Below are 18,618 nucleotides of genomic sequence, written 5' to 3' on the forward strand. Positions count from 1 at the left end.
CACAAATGTATTTATAGATACAAAATTTGTGAAGTTATTGACAAATAATCGTATTTTGATTAAGTATTGATGTTCATAACAAAATGCAGAGGACCAGAAAGTTAAATATATTCTAACACTCACAGGAGGGGATAACGTCATATTTTTATCTTGGAAACCCAGTTGCAGTCACAGAATTGAAGCAGGCAGCACATCAGAAAGAGAAAATAAGAATACTGATTTTTCCTGTAACTGTTCTAAGCCAGTAACTCATGTAATCTCAGTGTATAAATTTATTTCTTTACAATATTTGCATAAGATTCTGCTTTCTCAAGTACAAATTCCTGTATTAAACTTATAACAATCATTTTATTCTGAAAAAAACTTTGAAAACCTTAGGAAAAAAAAATACACATCTGTCTTGAAGCAACAGTTAAGAACAGTTAAGCCTTGATGGTATACATAGCTGTCAGCCTTCTCACAAAATACTGGACTGAAGGAATTTTTATTAAAATGAATACTGAATATAGGAGTAGCGTGAATACTATGCTATGAATATTAATACAATACTACTATACTAGGAATATTTGAGTTCAGAGTATAATCAAATTGATTTCTACTTATTGAAAGTATACATTAAACAATACTATGAATTGTCATTTGGCCATAAAGGCTGTCTACATGTTGTCTTAATTCATGCATATGAATCTATTGCTGGTGTCAGGTAAAATGTATGTTTTGTACTGCACAGATCACTGCCAGGTGTGTTAAAGCAAAGTTCCAGCTCTCAGACAAGAGACCCCCCTTACAACCTTGCCAGGCTTTACCCTGCCTATAATAAACACCACCCAAAAGTTTCCAGCTGGTGTTTTCTGTGGAAGGTTTCATTTAGCAGCTCCATGGAAGATGTGATCATATCAAAAGACTAAATGTTATATTGTTCTTTTTCAGTAAAGAAATGTGCGTGAAAGACAATTGATGCTTTTAAGTAATGCCTGGTGAAACTGTAGCCTTGAAATTTGTCAGTCCTTTGTCACCCTCGCATGATTTGGACTCCAAAAGCCAAGGTGATGACGTATAAATATAGTTGACATGCAAGGAATGAAGAGGAAGTGGTGACAGCTCAAATAGCTGTGGCCTCTGTTGTTCTCAGTGCTGTCAGGTTGTAGGTGAAGTTTTAAAGGATTAACAAAGCTGTGATCGCTTAAAAAAGCAATTCCTGTCCGAGTCTCCATTCTCACTGACCTGCCATTTGAAAATAACGCTGTTGTTATCAGAGTTTTAGTCACATTCTACAAGGACAAATGTTTTAGAATGTCTACAACCACTGTTTTGTGACTAGTTCTAATCATTAATGCTTCTTGAGACTGGACAAACTTAAGGTGAGATGGTTTTGTACAAACTTGATGGTTAACAGGGTTAAAAAAAAAAAAAAAGTATTATTTATTTACCATCAAGCAACAGGAGTTTTCTGGAAATAGAGAATTTGGGATTTGTGGTCCAGAAATTCATAGCAGTCTTGGGAACCCAGACTTTCAAGAATGGCCAACAGTTTTACTGACTTCTGGTTATTACTCTTTGAGGCTGCTTCTCATCAAATGTTCCTTCTTTGTGTTTCTCCTTTGGAAATAAACAAGCAGAAAACACAACTGATGTAACACATCATACTCCTTGAAATCCTTAATTTGTTTTGCATGATTTATAACTTCAAATTGTCTGTTTTTACAGGGTTTTTTACTCAGATCTCCACCTTAGCTGATGTTCAAGAGAATGTCATGGAATACCTCCACGTTCTTAGCCGACCAAAAGTTATTGACCAAGAGCATGACGTGGTATGGACAGAAGCATATATTGACAGCACTGTAAGTCTGCATGAGAAGTCATGTAATGACTTTAATGTAAGCTAACTTGATGAGGAATGTATAGAAAAACTGTCGTTAAAAAACACTAGTTGTGCGTTTCTGTCACTGGAATTCTCCAATTCAATGTGAAAATCAGATCTTGACATCTTTGTTACAAGCAAGTAGTTTGAGATTACTGAACTTCACCAGGCATTTATATATTATAAATTACACAGAAAATAATGAAACAAATGTGAGTGATAGCAGTGTGTTTGAATTTGACCTCTAACTACACATTTTTCTTAATCAGCATGGACATTGAACAGAAATTGGTTGGATTGAAGAAACGCTTTTTCTATATGCTTTCAGAGACAGAATATGAGTATGTCAGTGTAAAAGCTCAGGCTGACAAGAATCAATATTTTTAGTATAGAGATGCTGATCAACAGCTCAGTGACAATTATGCTGTCTTAGTGTGAAAAAGACCAAATAGAATCTGCCTTTTAAAGTAGATAGAATGGGTGATCTGATAATTAAATTGTCAGAATCATTCAATTTTAACTTGATGTCCTTGTAAAACATTAGAGGTTAAAGGGATTTTTCTGTAATGCATTGACAAAACATGCAAACTGTTTTTTTAGTGTCTTTTGTGGTAAATCTTCAGATTTGCAGATAGAAGTTAATTTTCATGAATTGATCTAAAATAGCTTTTCATCTATTTTCTTTATTGCTTTTCTTTTTACGCAATTAAAATATTTTGATCTCTAAGTTATCCACAGATCAAGAGTTTGCCACAAATATCTGGCCTTTAGTACAAGGGATGCCAAGTTTTTAATCCAATGAATTGGAGATCACAGATTACTAATAGCAATTTTTTGTATTCTTTTTGTTACATTTTACCCTTCATGAAAGTAGGGCAAAGTAGAAAATCTTGCCAGTTTCCCTTTGTGCTTTGTTGTTGTTGTTGTTTTTTAAGGGATTTTGTTTATTTGGAGAGTTTTTAATACTTCTAGGAGGTTTGGCTTTAAATAAGCAGAAAAATCTTAAAAAAAGAAAATACTGTGGAGAATTTTGCTTTTCATGTTTGCTTAAGTCTCTTTTATTCTTTAGCTGAGTGATATAAAATAAATACTAAATCTGTAGTTACCAAGTAAAAAACATTTCTTAGGATTGTTATTTTAAAGTGGTTTAATTATCTCAATTCTTTTTTATTTACTTATTTTTAAGGATGTGTTATTCCAGATTCCACTCTGTTCCCATTCTGTTAGTGGAACACAATGGTGAGAAGAAAACTACCTTATTAGTCAGTTCAGGGCATACCACAACATGGGAAGATGACTAGGGAAATCTAGTTCTCATTCACCTCTTGCTTTTTATGTGCTTGAAGTAATCAATGTGCATGTGTGCTGAAGGAAGTTAGTTTGCTAGGGAGAGTAGCAGGAAGAGATCCATGTATTTATTGTTTTAGTGCAACCTTGTTCTTAGCCTCTGAATCTCAGACTAAAAGTGCTGTTGTACATGAAGTATTTCTTTCTCAACACCCAAGTCCTCCCCTTTTTCTACTACCCAAGTACGAAATGCTGCTTCAGAATTAATTTTATACTTTACTTTTTGTTTTCTTCTGTTAGTCTGTATTTCTTCGATCACTGCAGGGAGGAATATATGTAGAAAAGCTATGCTAATTTTTGGTAATTCTTCCATTTGTTTTGGAAAGTCTAAGGAAAATGAACAGCTTGATATAATGTGAAATTCTAGCTGAATACAGCAGGGGTGTTTAAACGCAAGTGCATACTTATGCATTCTAGAGGGTGTAAACATGTACTTCCATGCACACACATTTTTATGAATGTCTGAAAGCTCCATTAAGAGCCTTAATACTATAATAACTATTAAAACAAAAAGATTTAAAACTAGAATGCAATGATCATCTTAGTAGCAAAGTACTTTTCTCCTGCCTTCTTCTTCTTATTGCCATAAATCAAAGCAAAGCATAAAACTCATAAACAAAGAACAGGATAAATTAGAGCATTCATATGCAAAACTTTGGAAATAGCCATGAAAGGAATCTACCTCTGTTAAGATGTCTGGCAGCTGTTTTCAGAAGCCTATTCCTTGGCCATTTTGTTTCGGAGTTGGAAGTGCTACCCAAATGATCCTCTTCATTTTCACAGACAGTTTGTGTTCCTGCACCTCCATGGCTTCTGCTTAGACCTTGTTAGCTAAGAAATGGGAGTGTGCTGCCAGAAAACTTAAATGTTCTTGTCAACATTCAGTTCTGTCAAAACAGACGTGGCTAGATTGTTGGGACCACACGTGGGGTGTAATACACGTCACTGTTTTAATAAGATACTTCTCCTACACTGTCACCAAAAAAAATGAGAGTTGACAAACTGCTGTTTCAGAACAAGCGACAAAATGCTGGAGCATACTAGGATCCAGACAGAAACATTATCAGCAACTGTAAGTCTTCTGACAAGGGAGTGCTGTCACCTTAAGAGGTGTCATTGACTCTCAGAAGGATTTAACAGATTTCTGAAATCCTTTTTAGTTAGGTTACTGCAGAACTGGACTTCTTCGTCATTGCTCTCTGTTCAGTAATTTACTTGAGAAACAGTGCTTGAAGACTATCTTGAGTAATTCCAAAATCAGCTTCACAATAGTTGAAGTGCTGTTTCAGTAATAGGTTAGTAGTTTAGGTGCTGCCAATGCAATTAGACTAAGATCTTGAGATTTTAGAAGATGTGATATAAGTCCATCTGTATGTAGCGTCCTGATGCAGTCCTGTGGTTGCATATTCCACACCTTTCCTAGGTTATTTTAGTATAGAATTCCTTTGTGGACAGCATCTATTAACCTCCCATAATTAATAGGGCTTGACTGGGGTATGTTGTCAGCCTCTTAACCATTTGTACCTCTCTACTCAGCAGTTTGATACGCTCTGGAAGTGAGTAAGCCTTGTTGCATCTTTGCAGGTCTGGGGGAAAATGAATTTGTGTTATCAAAGGTAAGGGAGCACGCAGATATTTCTTGATTGTGAAGTCTAATAGGAGAAAAGATCATCTTGCTACATGGTGCACATTTGTGTGGAGGCACTAAAAAAGTTGCAGATAGGACATCTGGTTGATGGGCCCAAGGTGATGGTGACTGGATAGCATTCCACTAGACCAGTCTCAGTATAATTTTTCTGCTACTTTAACATCACTGGGGCCTACAAGTACTTAATGCCTCAGAAAACTGAATAACTTAATGGGTCCTTAAAAATAGAGTTGGATTTCTAAATGGAAGTTTCTAATGATACTCTTTCTTGAGTAGATAATAACTATAAAGTATGAAATTATTTCAGGAAAATAAAAATATTCAATTGGTCAGTCACTGCTTTTAAGCATATATGCAGCCATAGCAGGTCAAGACAGGTGAATATACTGAGAGAAAATGAAAAAGTGCCTGGGCACTGGGGTGTTTCAGTAATCTGATGTATAGAGCTGGTATCTGGGGGAGATGGATAATTATCCATAAAGTACAGAAGCCCTTAATTCATTCTCTTGATAACATCTGGAATGGGGGAAACATTACTTTTATTTTTCTGTAGGAAATGGAAAAAGAAAGACTGGACTGGCACCCGAATTCCCGCTGTTTAAATGCTTACAATTGAGAATTTGTTTATTGAAGCGTGTAACTTGACTTACTTGAACCTTTTCTAACTCTTTCTGGGGAAATTTGTTTCTCATAAGTATACCTTAGGATATTCTTTGGTTCTAATGCACCGTTGAGTTCATCTCCTTCAGGCTATTAGTTTCAAGCTGTGAGCACATTCAGATGTGCATTACCATATTGGCCCTGTTCACTTTCCAACTGGAGGATTGCTTTTCATAAAAAGGACAAATTATTACTTCACTTAATATTTTGAGTTGTCTAGTGCCTTGGAAGCTAAGAGTTCATTAAAAAACAAAAAGCATTGAGACAGATCATGACTAAGTATTTATGAAATGCTACCAATGAATATTGTAATTACGTTATTACATATATGATTCATCAATTTCAATTTAGTTCTCCTCATCCTTGTGAAATATATACTGTAAGTGTACTCTTGGAGGTTCTTTGTGTAAATTTAGTAGGGAGTATAGGAAGCTAATACTTCAAAGATACGTCATATCAGTTTCCAAATATTTTTAACTGTGGAAACTGAGATTCTGGAATACAGCTCTTTATCAGTGGTGAATTCTGAGCCAGTTTCAGAGGAGCAACAGAGCTGTGCATGAGATTCTGTGTATAATGTGCAGATATAAAATGCTCCTACAGACTCAAAGCTTTTATGCTGGCATTTTTTCCATTTAGGAGTTTTGGGTGAGGTATTGTGCTGTTTAGTTTTTCTCCCATGCACTCAATTTTATTTCTGCTCAATGCACAGAAGAGCTTTTATGAAGTAACAAAAACAAAATACTATCCCATTTCCACTAGCTTCCGTTCCCAGAGATATCTTCAAACGCTTTTGGTAGCACAAGTTAATTGTGCTATTATAATAAGTAGATGTAATTAGCATTTTTATATGGTAAATGTTCCCTGGGCCTCTATTTTAAAAGTAACTTCTAGATTGTAGTATTGGAATGCGTTAAAGTGCATCAGGGCATTCAGAATTCTCCTGTATGTCTATGGCAAGTAAATACTGCTAATCACTGCAGAACTGAATGTCAGGAAATGCCATTAATCAGCAGCTGCTAAAAGAAAATTTACACAGAGGCAGCGAATGAATTTTTTTATGCCAGTTTCAAAAATCAGAGATCTGTGATGTTGTTGTGTAGTAATTTTTTTGTTTGTTTGTTAGCTTTGTTTTGTTTTTCCTGATTCTGTGTAGGAATGTATTATATTATCTAACTCTTCCTTTGTGTCCAGCATCTCTTAATCTCCCATAATTAATAGGTTTTTAGTAGGGTAAGTTATAAACACTAACTGGTTCTGATGTTCCCATGAAAATTTCCTTTTCTTTCTTTCACATTTATATATATGAATACACTTAGGGGATGATAAGCCATGCTTGAATATTAGGCTTTCCACCAGGTAGGTTTGTTTTTAAAATAAGGTTCTTCAAACGTTGATTTGCCCCACTATGGACCTGCAGTGATCTTTTAACAACAGAGATATGAGATCAAAATTAGAGGGTAGCCTAAGGAGTGCCTTCTCATCAACTGTCAGCCCAAATTATTTTTCCTGCAAAGATACAATAACTACAACTATTTCATCTCTTCCAAAATTTCTGTAGGAGAATGATTACATTTTGAGGATTCAGACCATCTGCTCCAGCAATGATGGTCTGCTGTATTTGCACTGGAATCTTATAGATAGTGCTTGAAAAATGACAATACAAGAAATGTACGCACAATAAAAAAAAAAAAATGCATGTATTTATATGTAGGTACAACATCCCTTTAGGCTGATGATTTTGGGGGTGTCTGTGGGAATCTTCACTGGCAATCCAATAAAAGAAGTCTGCAAATCATGACTTTATAATTTCTCTGCTCCAAAATTTCCAATCACAGTAATTAAGCATTCTTTTTTTTTTTTTTTTTTTTTTTTTTTTTTTACTGAACAGCTCTAATCTGTTTGTTTTACTGCTGAATCTAGAATAAATGAATTATCATTAACAACATTAACTGCTTCATATTCAGTAAGATCTGTGTCAACTGTCAAAACCTAATGAGTGCTCAAGAAAGTAAATGAATAAACCTCTCAACTGGATAGAATTAATGCATATTCATTATCTTTTAAGATGCAGCTCTAAAGAACAATGGATGTTGTTTCTTTTTGTTAGCAAATGCACATCCGATTTACTTATGTTAGGCAGCAGGGTGCAAATCAGTTCAGAGGCTGTGCTACTTTAATTTGAGTTTAGAGCCTTTCCTCACACACCAGCAGTGCAACAAACATGGCATAGTTTGTCCCAATAAAACACACAAGTTGGGAACCACTCCTCTTTCCAAAATGAAATGAAGACATGCACAGGAAAATAAAAGTCATATTGACCTGATAGGAATATGGATACTTTAAAAGTACATACACTTACATTCAGAGCATACAAATTAGGACATGCCATGCACATACTTGTACGTATGTGTATACTTTGCATTTTTTGAAGTAAACTACTTTGATAAATTATGTGTTTGCTTTGCGCTACTGCTAACGCTGGAAGTTATGCTAGTAGGGCAATTATCAGTGATTGCATTAAGCACAGAGTATTACTACAGAGAATTAATTGCTGGTTTTCAAAACCACTAGGAAAAAAATGTTGTAAAGAAATGGCAATATTTATTTTAATGAATTAACACTTTTCATGTGTATATATGTATATAGTATTTGCACTATAAAATACTATATGCTGTACATCAAAAAGATGTTTGAAACATCAAAAACATAAGCAAAAACAAAAGTCCTGCACTTAAATAGGAACATAAAATTTCCTGCTGGGGATGTGGAACATGGAATGCCATCTGTATTATATGGCACTGAGAAAACTGATTACGTTTGGACCTCTATTTCATAGCAGATGGGTTCATTAAATTTAATAGCCTCCAGAGCCTTTAGGAACAGTGTTAAAAACATGTGGAACATGCTGAGACACTTCACTTCTCGCCCCACAGTCATTATAACTGTGGCTCAGACTATAAATATTACAGTACTTTATTCCATTGAAACGGATTACTATTATAATTATTTTTCCTAGTGCATATTTGCATGAGAAATAAAGAATACAAATCCTACTTTTTCAAACTTTGAGCTATGCAGTTGATTTCTTTATATGCATTTTACAGGTCTTTACACTTTGGAGGCTTTAACTTTTGATTATTCTGCGACATCGGCAAGCAGCTGTAAAGTTACAACAAAATTAAGTATTAAGAAGCTCTGCTCCAAATAAGACAAGCATTGTATTAAAGCATAGAAAAGAGATCAAAGTACCACTATATCTTGGCATTTAGCTGTATGTTGGCTCTCTTTTCTAGTATTTTATATGATAGGATAACTGACTTTGGCCTTTGTTCATCTTTCAGCATTAGCGCATCATAGACATTAAATATCCAATTTCAAGATGGGATTTTGCAGTTCCTGCAAAAGAGTTTATTTAAATAGGTTTTTAAAAATATTTTCAGAATTTGATAGCTAAGGGAATATTTTGGAGCTATTTACTCTTTTATTTTAAATTGCTTCAAATGAGAACATGGAAATTTGACCATTATAGATGTTTAAGGGCTAAGGCAACTGTTTAATGTTTTTCTACCCCTGCCTTTAGAAGTTGTAGTGTTTAGACTAACATATATATATTACAAAATTTATAAAATTTGTTCATGATTTCTTTTTCCAGGAAATACAGCAGTGTCACAGTAACCATATCATATCTCCTACAATGAAGTTCTAAATAATCCTTCTGTTTTCTTTCGTACTGGATGATGTGGCAATCCACAGTATCTTCTGCTGCTTTCTAAGATCGTCTTTAATTTGTGCTGAACATTTTAATGAGAATTTCCCCCTTCACATCTCCGGTGCCAATTTTGTCACTGACCATTGCTGATATGATTGCCACTAACATCCTCAAGGGTAGATGATGTATAATGATGAGGATACCTCCTTACTATAATTTACGTACATGCAAAGTATTAGGTAAGAGTCATTAATCGTTTAGAAGGAGCAGAGATGGTGGTGTAAAGAGAGTGCAGGTCACCACTATAAGCAGTGGTCTGTCTATGAGATCTTAGATGTTCAGGGTAGTTTATGAAAGTATGCACAAAAGCATGTTCAAATCTTTCTTGGAATTATGTGGACAGTGTGGTATTTACAGCTCTTAAAATGTTTCAAAGAAGTTACATCCTCAAAGCACATTATGTGATGAAATTTTGGAAATAAAGAAACATTAACATTTAAACGTGAACATGGTTTTCTGTTTTGAGAGCTGTAAGATGTAAACATTACATTGCCATTAACAGTTAAAGGGGTGTGTTTTTTTGTCACTTTTGCTGTAAATATCATGTATCTTGTCCTTTAGTTACTTTGCCTCAAATTACTGTTTCTTCTTAGAAGAAAACTGATTTGATGTATGTTAAAAAGAATCCATAGAATTACACGTATCTGTAGGGTTCACCTGCTGGATGTTCTCTCACCATTTACTACAGCTTATTTACAGAGAATTGCTCAGCTACCGAACGTGATTAACAGGCATATTCATGCCAAAAGGGGTATTGGTCTCATTTGCAGACACCTGCATACTAGAGATAAAACAGTTCGGGACCGTTTCCAGCTGTGGTCTAGCAATGACAATACTGTGCCTCTAGGTGAGGGGACAGAAAATGCTTTTTACTTCCAGTGTTTCATAGATAATTTTCTGTTTTATTATGACAGAAATGAAAATCAAAAAGTGACAAGTCAGTAACTGGAGGGAGAATTTTTTTCTAGGTCTCCATATGTTATGTTGAATATGACATTTAGGAGGATGTTTCTGTTCTTAATGAATTTAATTACCTAAAGACATTTGCAGCCAAAACTGTTTGCCTGTCTTTGATTTTATTACCTCTATTCTGAGTGAAGTGTAACTATTTTCAGGGAAATTGTATCTATTTGGGCAGATACATTACCTTATTTTTTTCTCTGGGTATATGCCTTCAGTTTTCATGCAATAGATTATCTAAGGTAAGTAATAAAGTAGGAAATCAATGAATTTGGCATAATGTACTCTGATCTTATGTATGCCATTCTTTAACTGGAAGAAGAGGGCAGTGAAGATGTTATATACTTTATCTTCACTGCTGGAGTAAAACTTGAAATAATAAGAAAAGGCGCATTAAATAATTGCTGCCATTTAAGTTTTGCTGCAGAATTCAGAGCATAACTGAAAAGAAGAAAGAATAAAGGGAAGGAGTCTTCTCTTTTGTCTATTATTCTGCAGGTATTGAAGCTGTTATTTATAGCTCCGGTATTTTTGTACAATGAAGAGATTTCATACAACTCATGGATACATATGATGTGGTATCCACATGAAAGTTATGTTTGCCACAGTCATCATGATTAAGGTTTACTTTGAACTTATTAATTTCTGAACTATTTGAACTATCTGAACTATTCAGAAATGCACTTTATTCTACAAGGAATAGGATGTTTCCTAATGATGTCCTTGCTGCTTGATGGCAAGGAGTTTGACCTTTCTCCACATATTGGAGAAATATTTTATCAGATCAGATCTTTCCCAGCAAGCATTTCCATTAACAATTAATTCAAAGATGATCTATCCAGCAGGTCAATATCTGATCAGCAACGTGAGTATCAGGAGAAAGCTTAGAGCATTTCTGCATTTACTTTGGGATGCAGAACCACTTCACCTGCACTAATGTCAGATTTTTCAGGAGGAATACGTAATCACTCTAAAATTTACATTGACTAGTTCTTGGTTAAGTGCTAAAATCCCTAAGTATTCTAAGTATTTTGATCTCTAAGATTTTGTAGTAAGATTTGACATAAAAGGTCTCTAATAGCCATTCCATTTAAGGGTTTTTTTACATAATATGCATACTTTTTAAATAACTTTTCAATTGAGTTTATTATTACCAGAAAATAATATTTAGGGATTTATCCTGGAAATGATTCACCAATGTCAAGAAGATGTCTTACTTTGTGAAAAAGCACCTAAACAAAAAAAGTGTTTAAGACAGCTGTAAACTTGCATTCCACATGGGCTAAATTTTTTGATAATTCCAATTAAATTTACTCTGTGTACTTTTCATTTATGTACCTTAAGTTACGCTGATTTAAACAGAGGACAGATTCAATATTTTAAAACTCAGTTAAAGGTTTGTACTTCTGTAGGCTGATGGAATAATTCTAACATTTTCTTTGTTGGATCAAATCCTTAAAATTCAAGATTTTCAGTGAAGATGAAGTTGTCCTTTTATAGAAAAGAGAAATTTAGTTTTTCTTTTCTCCGTTCCTTTATCTTTGCTACAGTTTCGTTTAAGAATATGGGCATACAGCCCATTTTTCACAAGGTGGATTTTTGCAGTGTAGCTAAATACAAGATGGTGTTTTGCCATATTTTAGGTCCTGACATGCCTAAATATGATCTTAACATTTGCAAATAGTTCTGACTCAGAGATAGCTGAAATAATTTTGACTCCATATCTAACTCTCCAAGTGAAGGAACAAAGTGGGGTATTTTTTTTTTTTTTTTTAACCTTCTTGATGATATAATAAGGGGAAAACAGCACAACACAATGAGGAAATTTGCCACAGGCAAAAAGCATTCCTCGGTCTAGATTTCATAAGCATTGTATTAAATACTGACAAACTGCATATCTGAAATTGACTCAGATCACCTAGAAATGCTCTCAATTTTTTTTCTTCTTCCAGCATAACAGTCTTACCTTTTGTCCATCAGGTCAAGGTGACCCTTAGAAAGCATTGAAATTTCAAGTTGTGAAGAGTACAAACAGAAAGCTTCTTGCAAAATAAAATAGCACGAGAAATGTAACTCTTTCTACAAAGTGAGTGAATCTTAATATAGCCTGATGAATTCAACTTGCAGTGTGAGAAGTCCATAAAATGCTCCATGGCTTTCTCAATAAAGTGTAGCTATAAAATCTCAGTGTAAAACTAGAATGGTGAGATACATTACCCACGTTTTGATTAAAAGGATATGGAAACAGTAACTGTTCCTCAGAACAGAGCTAATGAATAGGGAGCATCATTGATTAGAACGCTTTATCTGTTTATGTCAGCACCAGACAGGTCTATGATACCAATCTTTCCACAGGCTGCTAAAATATATTCTTTTTAAATATCTGTTGATAGATTAGGAGTTTATCTAAGAGATTTCATAGTGTTAAATTATGTAATCTGATTAAAGGTTATTTTTTTTTTAATTCTTTATTTCATGATATATTTTTAAACTAATGCTTCTAACAGTGACCTAAACACTTGCTGTCTGATCTTGTGCGGCTCTATTAGCAGCTGCTTTGTGCTCTTGCATGAAGGCCTGAAAAACATGTTTCTGATTTGGAGGCACAGAATGGCCACCTTGCTGTCAGTGAGTTTTAGCAATTGCTGTTTTCTAAATAAACATTGAACATTTGCTTCTTAAATGCTTATAGCAAGCCTGGACATCTGCACAGAGTATACCACCTTTTACCTACAAAGCAAAAAAGCGCATGTACTCATGTACATGAGCTTCATTCTTGGGTTTCTAAGTGCAGCATTTATGCATTATTTTTTACACACAATTTGTTTCTTGTCATTAGTGTATGCTTCCTCTGAAGTAGTGCAGATGTTTCTGAAGATAAAGCAGTTTGTGTTTGCAAATTGTTAAAAGAGAGAAAAGATGATTCCCTTCATAAAGCTGTTTGAAGCTTTTAATTTATTAGCTGTGCAGCTCATGCACTTCCTACTGCTTTCTGGACCTCGTGATCTGTGTCTGTGGATTTTTTTCTCATGAAATGAAACAGTGATAACACTTTAGAGCCTTCTTACATTTGAAATGTATCCCCTATCACTTATCAGCTCAAGTAATCTTTTGAGCATATAGTATGTACCTCATTATGCCCTCCAGCATACTTCTTCATTCAGAGCTGTTCTGGACCGTTGCTAACTGACATAATCTTCAAGGTATTTTGCGGTAGCTAAATAAAAGTTTATGTAATAGTTTTGTATTTTTAAAAATGATAACTGAGGAAAAAAGAATAAAACATAATACTTTGTCATAATGCATGGTGCCCAGCATAGCTATGATTTTTAAGTAAGAGTAAAGGGCAGCTTATAATTTGTATCGTTAATGTATCTTTCAGGTAACTAACATGGCACTTTTCTCCTTGTATAAAAGTGTTCAATATTTTATGTATAAGTGAGAATTAGTTCTAGCACTTAGGCATGTACTGATTCTTGTCTTTGCCTCAGATTTCTAGAATCAGCTAGTAGATTGCCAAATACTTTTATAACAACAAATGGAACAAGAGAAGCTAAGATGAGGATAATAGCAAAATAATCTTAAGTATTGTGAGTGGGTTTAGTCTATGGATTTCAGAGCAAGTTTTTTGCAGAATACAATTTTTCAGTATCAATTCAGACTCTTTGACACATAATGATGCATAAATCTTTTAGTAGATGAGTTTCACCTTCATGCTTATTGTAACATAACAATTACATAACAAAATAAAATGACTTGTATGACTTGTATTACTGACTTCTGCAGGAAACTGCTTGTAGTTTAGAATCTCTCTCCATTGCATGTTTTGCATTCCCACTCCAAACTGTACTGATCTTGACATGGTGCTCTTTGCATATAATAAATTCTTATTAAATGTACATGCCACAAGGTTGTACGGACTACCTGATACGAATCGTGCACAATGCAAACTTTCAAACTAGATCCAAACAAACTTTCATCATGGTATATAGTAAAATACCATTAGTGATGGTAAAATTGTATGAAAAAAAATTGGTAAAAAGAGTGCTTTGGCATAATTCATGTGTTCTTCCTACAACTGTTCTTTTTTTAAGATATGCTGAGTGATTACAAAACATACTGCAGAAAAATGCCTGTCTTAGAAGTTCAACTCCAATCACAGTAATATACTAAAAATCATAGACACAATTAGTAAATGTGAGTTTTAGAAGAAATTCTGGCTTGCTTTACACATTCATTAAGTTAAATACACTTTCATCCTTCTCTAGAAAGTGGTTATTCTTCAGATGTTGGTCTTGCATTGATATATGGAGCAAATAAGATCTAATACAGAGCAAGATCAAAAATGTATTGAACTTACTGAGAGATTCTCATTGACTCTGATAGGTACTGGATAAGATCTTTATTTCATTTTGCATCAGGGTCTGAATGGACTTTATGGTGAGAGAAAGAGGCTATGTGTCTAGCTTCTAAGAGGATTTATGATCTAGGTTGTTTTTGTCATTTTTTGAAGGACTGTCAAAGATGGAAGAGCATGTATGTGAGAGGAGTTGAATGAATATGTACATACGAACCTAACTTCTGACGTTGGTTCTTTTCTTCCTTCCTTCTATCTCTCCCTTGGTAATTCAGAAAAAATCTTTACAAAAATAATGACCTTTCTTTTGCCTTTTCTTTGAAATACAAGTACGATGTTTTCAGTTCTGATTTTACTACAGTTGTTATTCTCATGAACATCCAGTATGAAAATCTATTACTTGCTAGTGGAGAAACTCGCTCTGTTTAAACACATACATGAATAGAAAAATTTTTTAATTTTTAAAAATTTTTTAATTTTTGTAATGGTGTTTGGAATTAATCTTATTAATCTTATTTCACGAATTTGTTCTGTTTCATCAATCTTAAGCTGCATGGCTTATTTGTAAAATCTGCACTTTTTTTTTTATGATTACAGTTTCTAACTATGAATTTAAATGAATCACTCTAGGTAGTTTTAATACAGTCTTTTCTGTAAACATTTTGTATTTATTGGGAAAGAATGCACTTATTTTATGCAATTAAGAGAATCGTGGGTGTAGAATCATGGAAGAGTTGGGTCTGGAGGAACTGCCTAGAGATCACTTCGTATAATAGTGTGCTTGATCAGTTTCAGGTTGCTCTCAACTCTGTCCAGTTGAGTTTTGAGTATCTCCAAAAATGGAGATTCTACAACCTCCAGTGTTTAATTAATCACTATTACAATGAAAAACTAGGAATATTCCTCCAAATATAGAGGTTTTTTTTTAATTTAACTTCCACACAAAATGGAAAGAGCAGTTATAGACAGGTGCAACTTAAACATTATAGCATTTGAGCATATTTAGATATGTTTTTTGTTAATGATTCTCCTTTTAGCATTTAAGATTGCTAGACAGTGGATTAGAAAATATAAGAAATATTTACATTTTAAGATTGTATTTCAGAAAGTGCTTTAAATCTTTGAAGGGTAGCACCATTTTTTAGAAATGTTTGGGATGTATGTGTAATTTTTTCGTGTGTTCTACTATTTGTTAATTACAATCTGATGTTTAATTCTAATCTGATCTCTAGTTTGAAAGATATACTGTTTTCTCTTTTGCATATTCACAAGAGCTAGCATTTTTTTTTTCTTTTTTTTTTTTTTTTCTGTCTTTATAGAATTATTTGCAAAGAAAGAGCTAGGGTGATAGTTTTCATGTATATTTTATGACTCTCTTCTCCATAGCAACATTTACATTTCCTCTGTCTGGAGTACTTTGCATGCAGTGCAGTCTATCCTTGACTGAACTGCTGTAGTTACTACAAAATATGTGATGGCATAGTAAAACAATTATGTGAACAGAAGAAGATTTGTTATTGAATCCCTTGAAATATCAAATGCATTTGCCTTACAGATGTTGGCCCAGTAAGCTGCAGGTTATTGTCACTCTTTGTACTTATACTGAAGTCTTAACATCAGGAGCATCTCAGTAGGAGGCTGAATTTTGTGTCTTCCTGTATGCACATAATTACCTGCGACTAGTTCTTACAGGCATCACAGAAGAGACTAAATGCATGGATTGTGAAAGAAAAATTGCCCAAATTGCAAAATTTAAATGCTGCATCTGATGGCAAGTAGAATCATTGAATCATATTTAAAGTAGAAAAAGAACATTTTCTGCTAAAAATTAAAAGAATTTGAATGTTCTTTTTCTCTGTGCTCCCCCCAAATTTCTGCCTTTTTGGGTAAGATCTGTGGAAGCCTACCTAGCAATGCAGGACACGCATTGCATCTCTTTTTGCAAATGTGTAAACTGTTATTCCCCCTACAGTGAGTGATGCCATAAAACATGGCCCATATTATAAAGTATCTGGCACATATATGCACTATCATCTGTTTTTGTCTTGACCTTCTCTGATGAGCCTCACTGGAGTTTCTTTTTTCTGTGGTGTTAACTGTAGTATGTACATGCTTACCACTATATTTCACTTTCCTGGAAAGGTATTTCTAAAAAGTTAAAGTTCAGATGGACACATTAAATGTTAACTTCAGAGTCAGTATGTGGAATGTATAGAATGAGTCAGAATACTGCTGTCAAAGCACCATAAACTTAGCTATCTTTTGAATGGTGTGAAAGAGTTCACTGTATTTGCTGTGGACTCTGTCAAAAATGAAGAGCAATCACATCAATGAAAAAAATAAGTAAAATGAACAAATTAATTGTATGCAACTGAATTCACAGAAAATTTTTATTAAATAAACATTAATTGATCTCATACTATTTTAGACTGGATATTAAGAGTGGAATATTGAGGAAATTCTCAATCAATCTGCATTTATACTAATTGAAGTAAAACATTCTATTTCTAAATCCTTTATTGACCATGTACCAGTCTGAAAATATATAAATATCACAGACACATTGTCTCTTTCTCTGGTTTGACCAGTCAAACTTATTTTTAATTTTTTATTCTTTAAATAGAAAAGGCATAGACCAGATAGAATTTAGAATCAAAGCGATGAAAGTCGAAACCTTTGGTGAAGTGGTGGATCTGGACAGATTACCCACTGAGTCTTTGAACTCATTTTTCAGAATGACTGACAGCTTGCTCTTTAATGCATTTGATAACATTTTCACTTTCTGCTTTGTTGCCCATGTTGATGAAGGACACACAGTGAAGATCGTAATGGTGTATGAGTTTTAAATCTGCTTTTTACTTGGAAACACATATAAGCATTAGTCTGGCTCAGGTTATGGCCACATAAGTAGCTAGTTACAAACAAACAGATTCACTGAAGGCATGTTGGGCTAATAGAAGCCATTCTGCAATAGAAAACATGAGTAAGCATGAGTCTGGTGCAGTGTACCTGGCTGAAATTTCAAGCATGTTAAATGATTTCACTCTGTAGAGAAGCCTTCCATTAAGTAAAAACAATAATATCTATTTTGGGTATTAATTAGATTTTGTGATCAATGTCATTTAATGGATTACCTACAAAAACCTTCAGTTGTAAAGTCAGTGAATGTTTACACTACAACACGTAATTCATTTCTTTTTTTATATGAGTACACCTGAGTTGAAAATACATTTAGCAGTTGAATCAAGGGAAAATCTGACTGTTCTTAAACGTTACCTTAAAATATTGATGAACTGTTGGAATCAATGTAAAAACCAATCTGTTTTGCAATTGCAAATGTCATCACTGTCCCTAATAGCATATAAATAAATTTATTTGGGAATACGTTCTTTTTAGTATGTTTAGAAGTTTGAAATCCCTCTGTAAAACTATTTAGTCTATTTGTAATGTATTATGGGAAACAACAGCCTGAGACAAAGGGTCAGCTCTGATTGCTATTCCTGATGGGAATGTCGTACTGTATTCAATACTTTGCTTACTCAATCCCTTGCTTTCTTTCTAACTCTGATTCACCTGTGCTGTCTTGTCATTTGGGGCTTAGATGTTTTTGCTTTGACTGCAAGCATCGTAAACCAAAGGGTTTTATTTTCCATAACTGTAAAGAAGTGTTAGCAGAGATCCTAGTCAATTCTTGATGATTTGATTATAAATAAAAAAGTACTTTGTCACATTTTGAGATAACTTGATAAAAACATGCACAGGTACACAGATGCATGTCATGCAGGTACACTTAACTGTTCTTTATTTAATATTTTAATAAAAAGAATTTTCTTTTAGAATTTTTCAGTAAAATATTGAATTCAAAGTCATGCTATATTATTTGGGACACAAAGAAACTTCTTAGAAGAAACATAGCTGACTTTGCCCCAGTGCAGCTAGTAGTTGGTTGTTGCCACTGCTTCATCGCAGGTGTTTACAGAACTTCTTCCTCAAGCTGGCATGCTACTGGACAG

The 18,618-nt window shown here is 34.0% G+C and overlaps 1 protein-coding gene across 6 annotated transcripts in view; it reads left to right on the forward strand.

Moving 5' to 3' along the window:
• Positions 1–18,618, forward strand: part of CACNA2D3 (calcium voltage-gated channel auxiliary subunit alpha2delta 3) — a 466,453-nt gene that overhangs the window by 322,077 nt on the left and 125,758 nt on the right. For all 6 annotated transcript variants that reach the window (XR_008205698.1, XR_008205697.1, XM_052678868.1 and 3 more), the window contains exon 13: positions 1,708–1,841. Coding sequence is in view for 4 of the 6 variants with exons in the window: in XM_052678868.1 (XP_052534828.1) it covers positions 1,708–1,841 (134 nt within the window). In the remaining 2 variants the exon portion in view is untranslated. The remainder of the gene's footprint in view (positions 1–1,707; positions 1,842–18,618) is intronic.

Source organism: Tympanuchus pallidicinctus, unplaced genomic scaffold (assembly GCF_026119805.1).
Source record: "Tympanuchus pallidicinctus isolate F22 unplaced genomic scaffold, pur_lepc_1.0 scaffold17, whole genome shotgun sequence".
In the NCBI taxonomy this organism is placed as follows: Eukaryota; Metazoa; Chordata; class Aves; order Galliformes; family Phasianidae; genus Tympanuchus; species Tympanuchus pallidicinctus.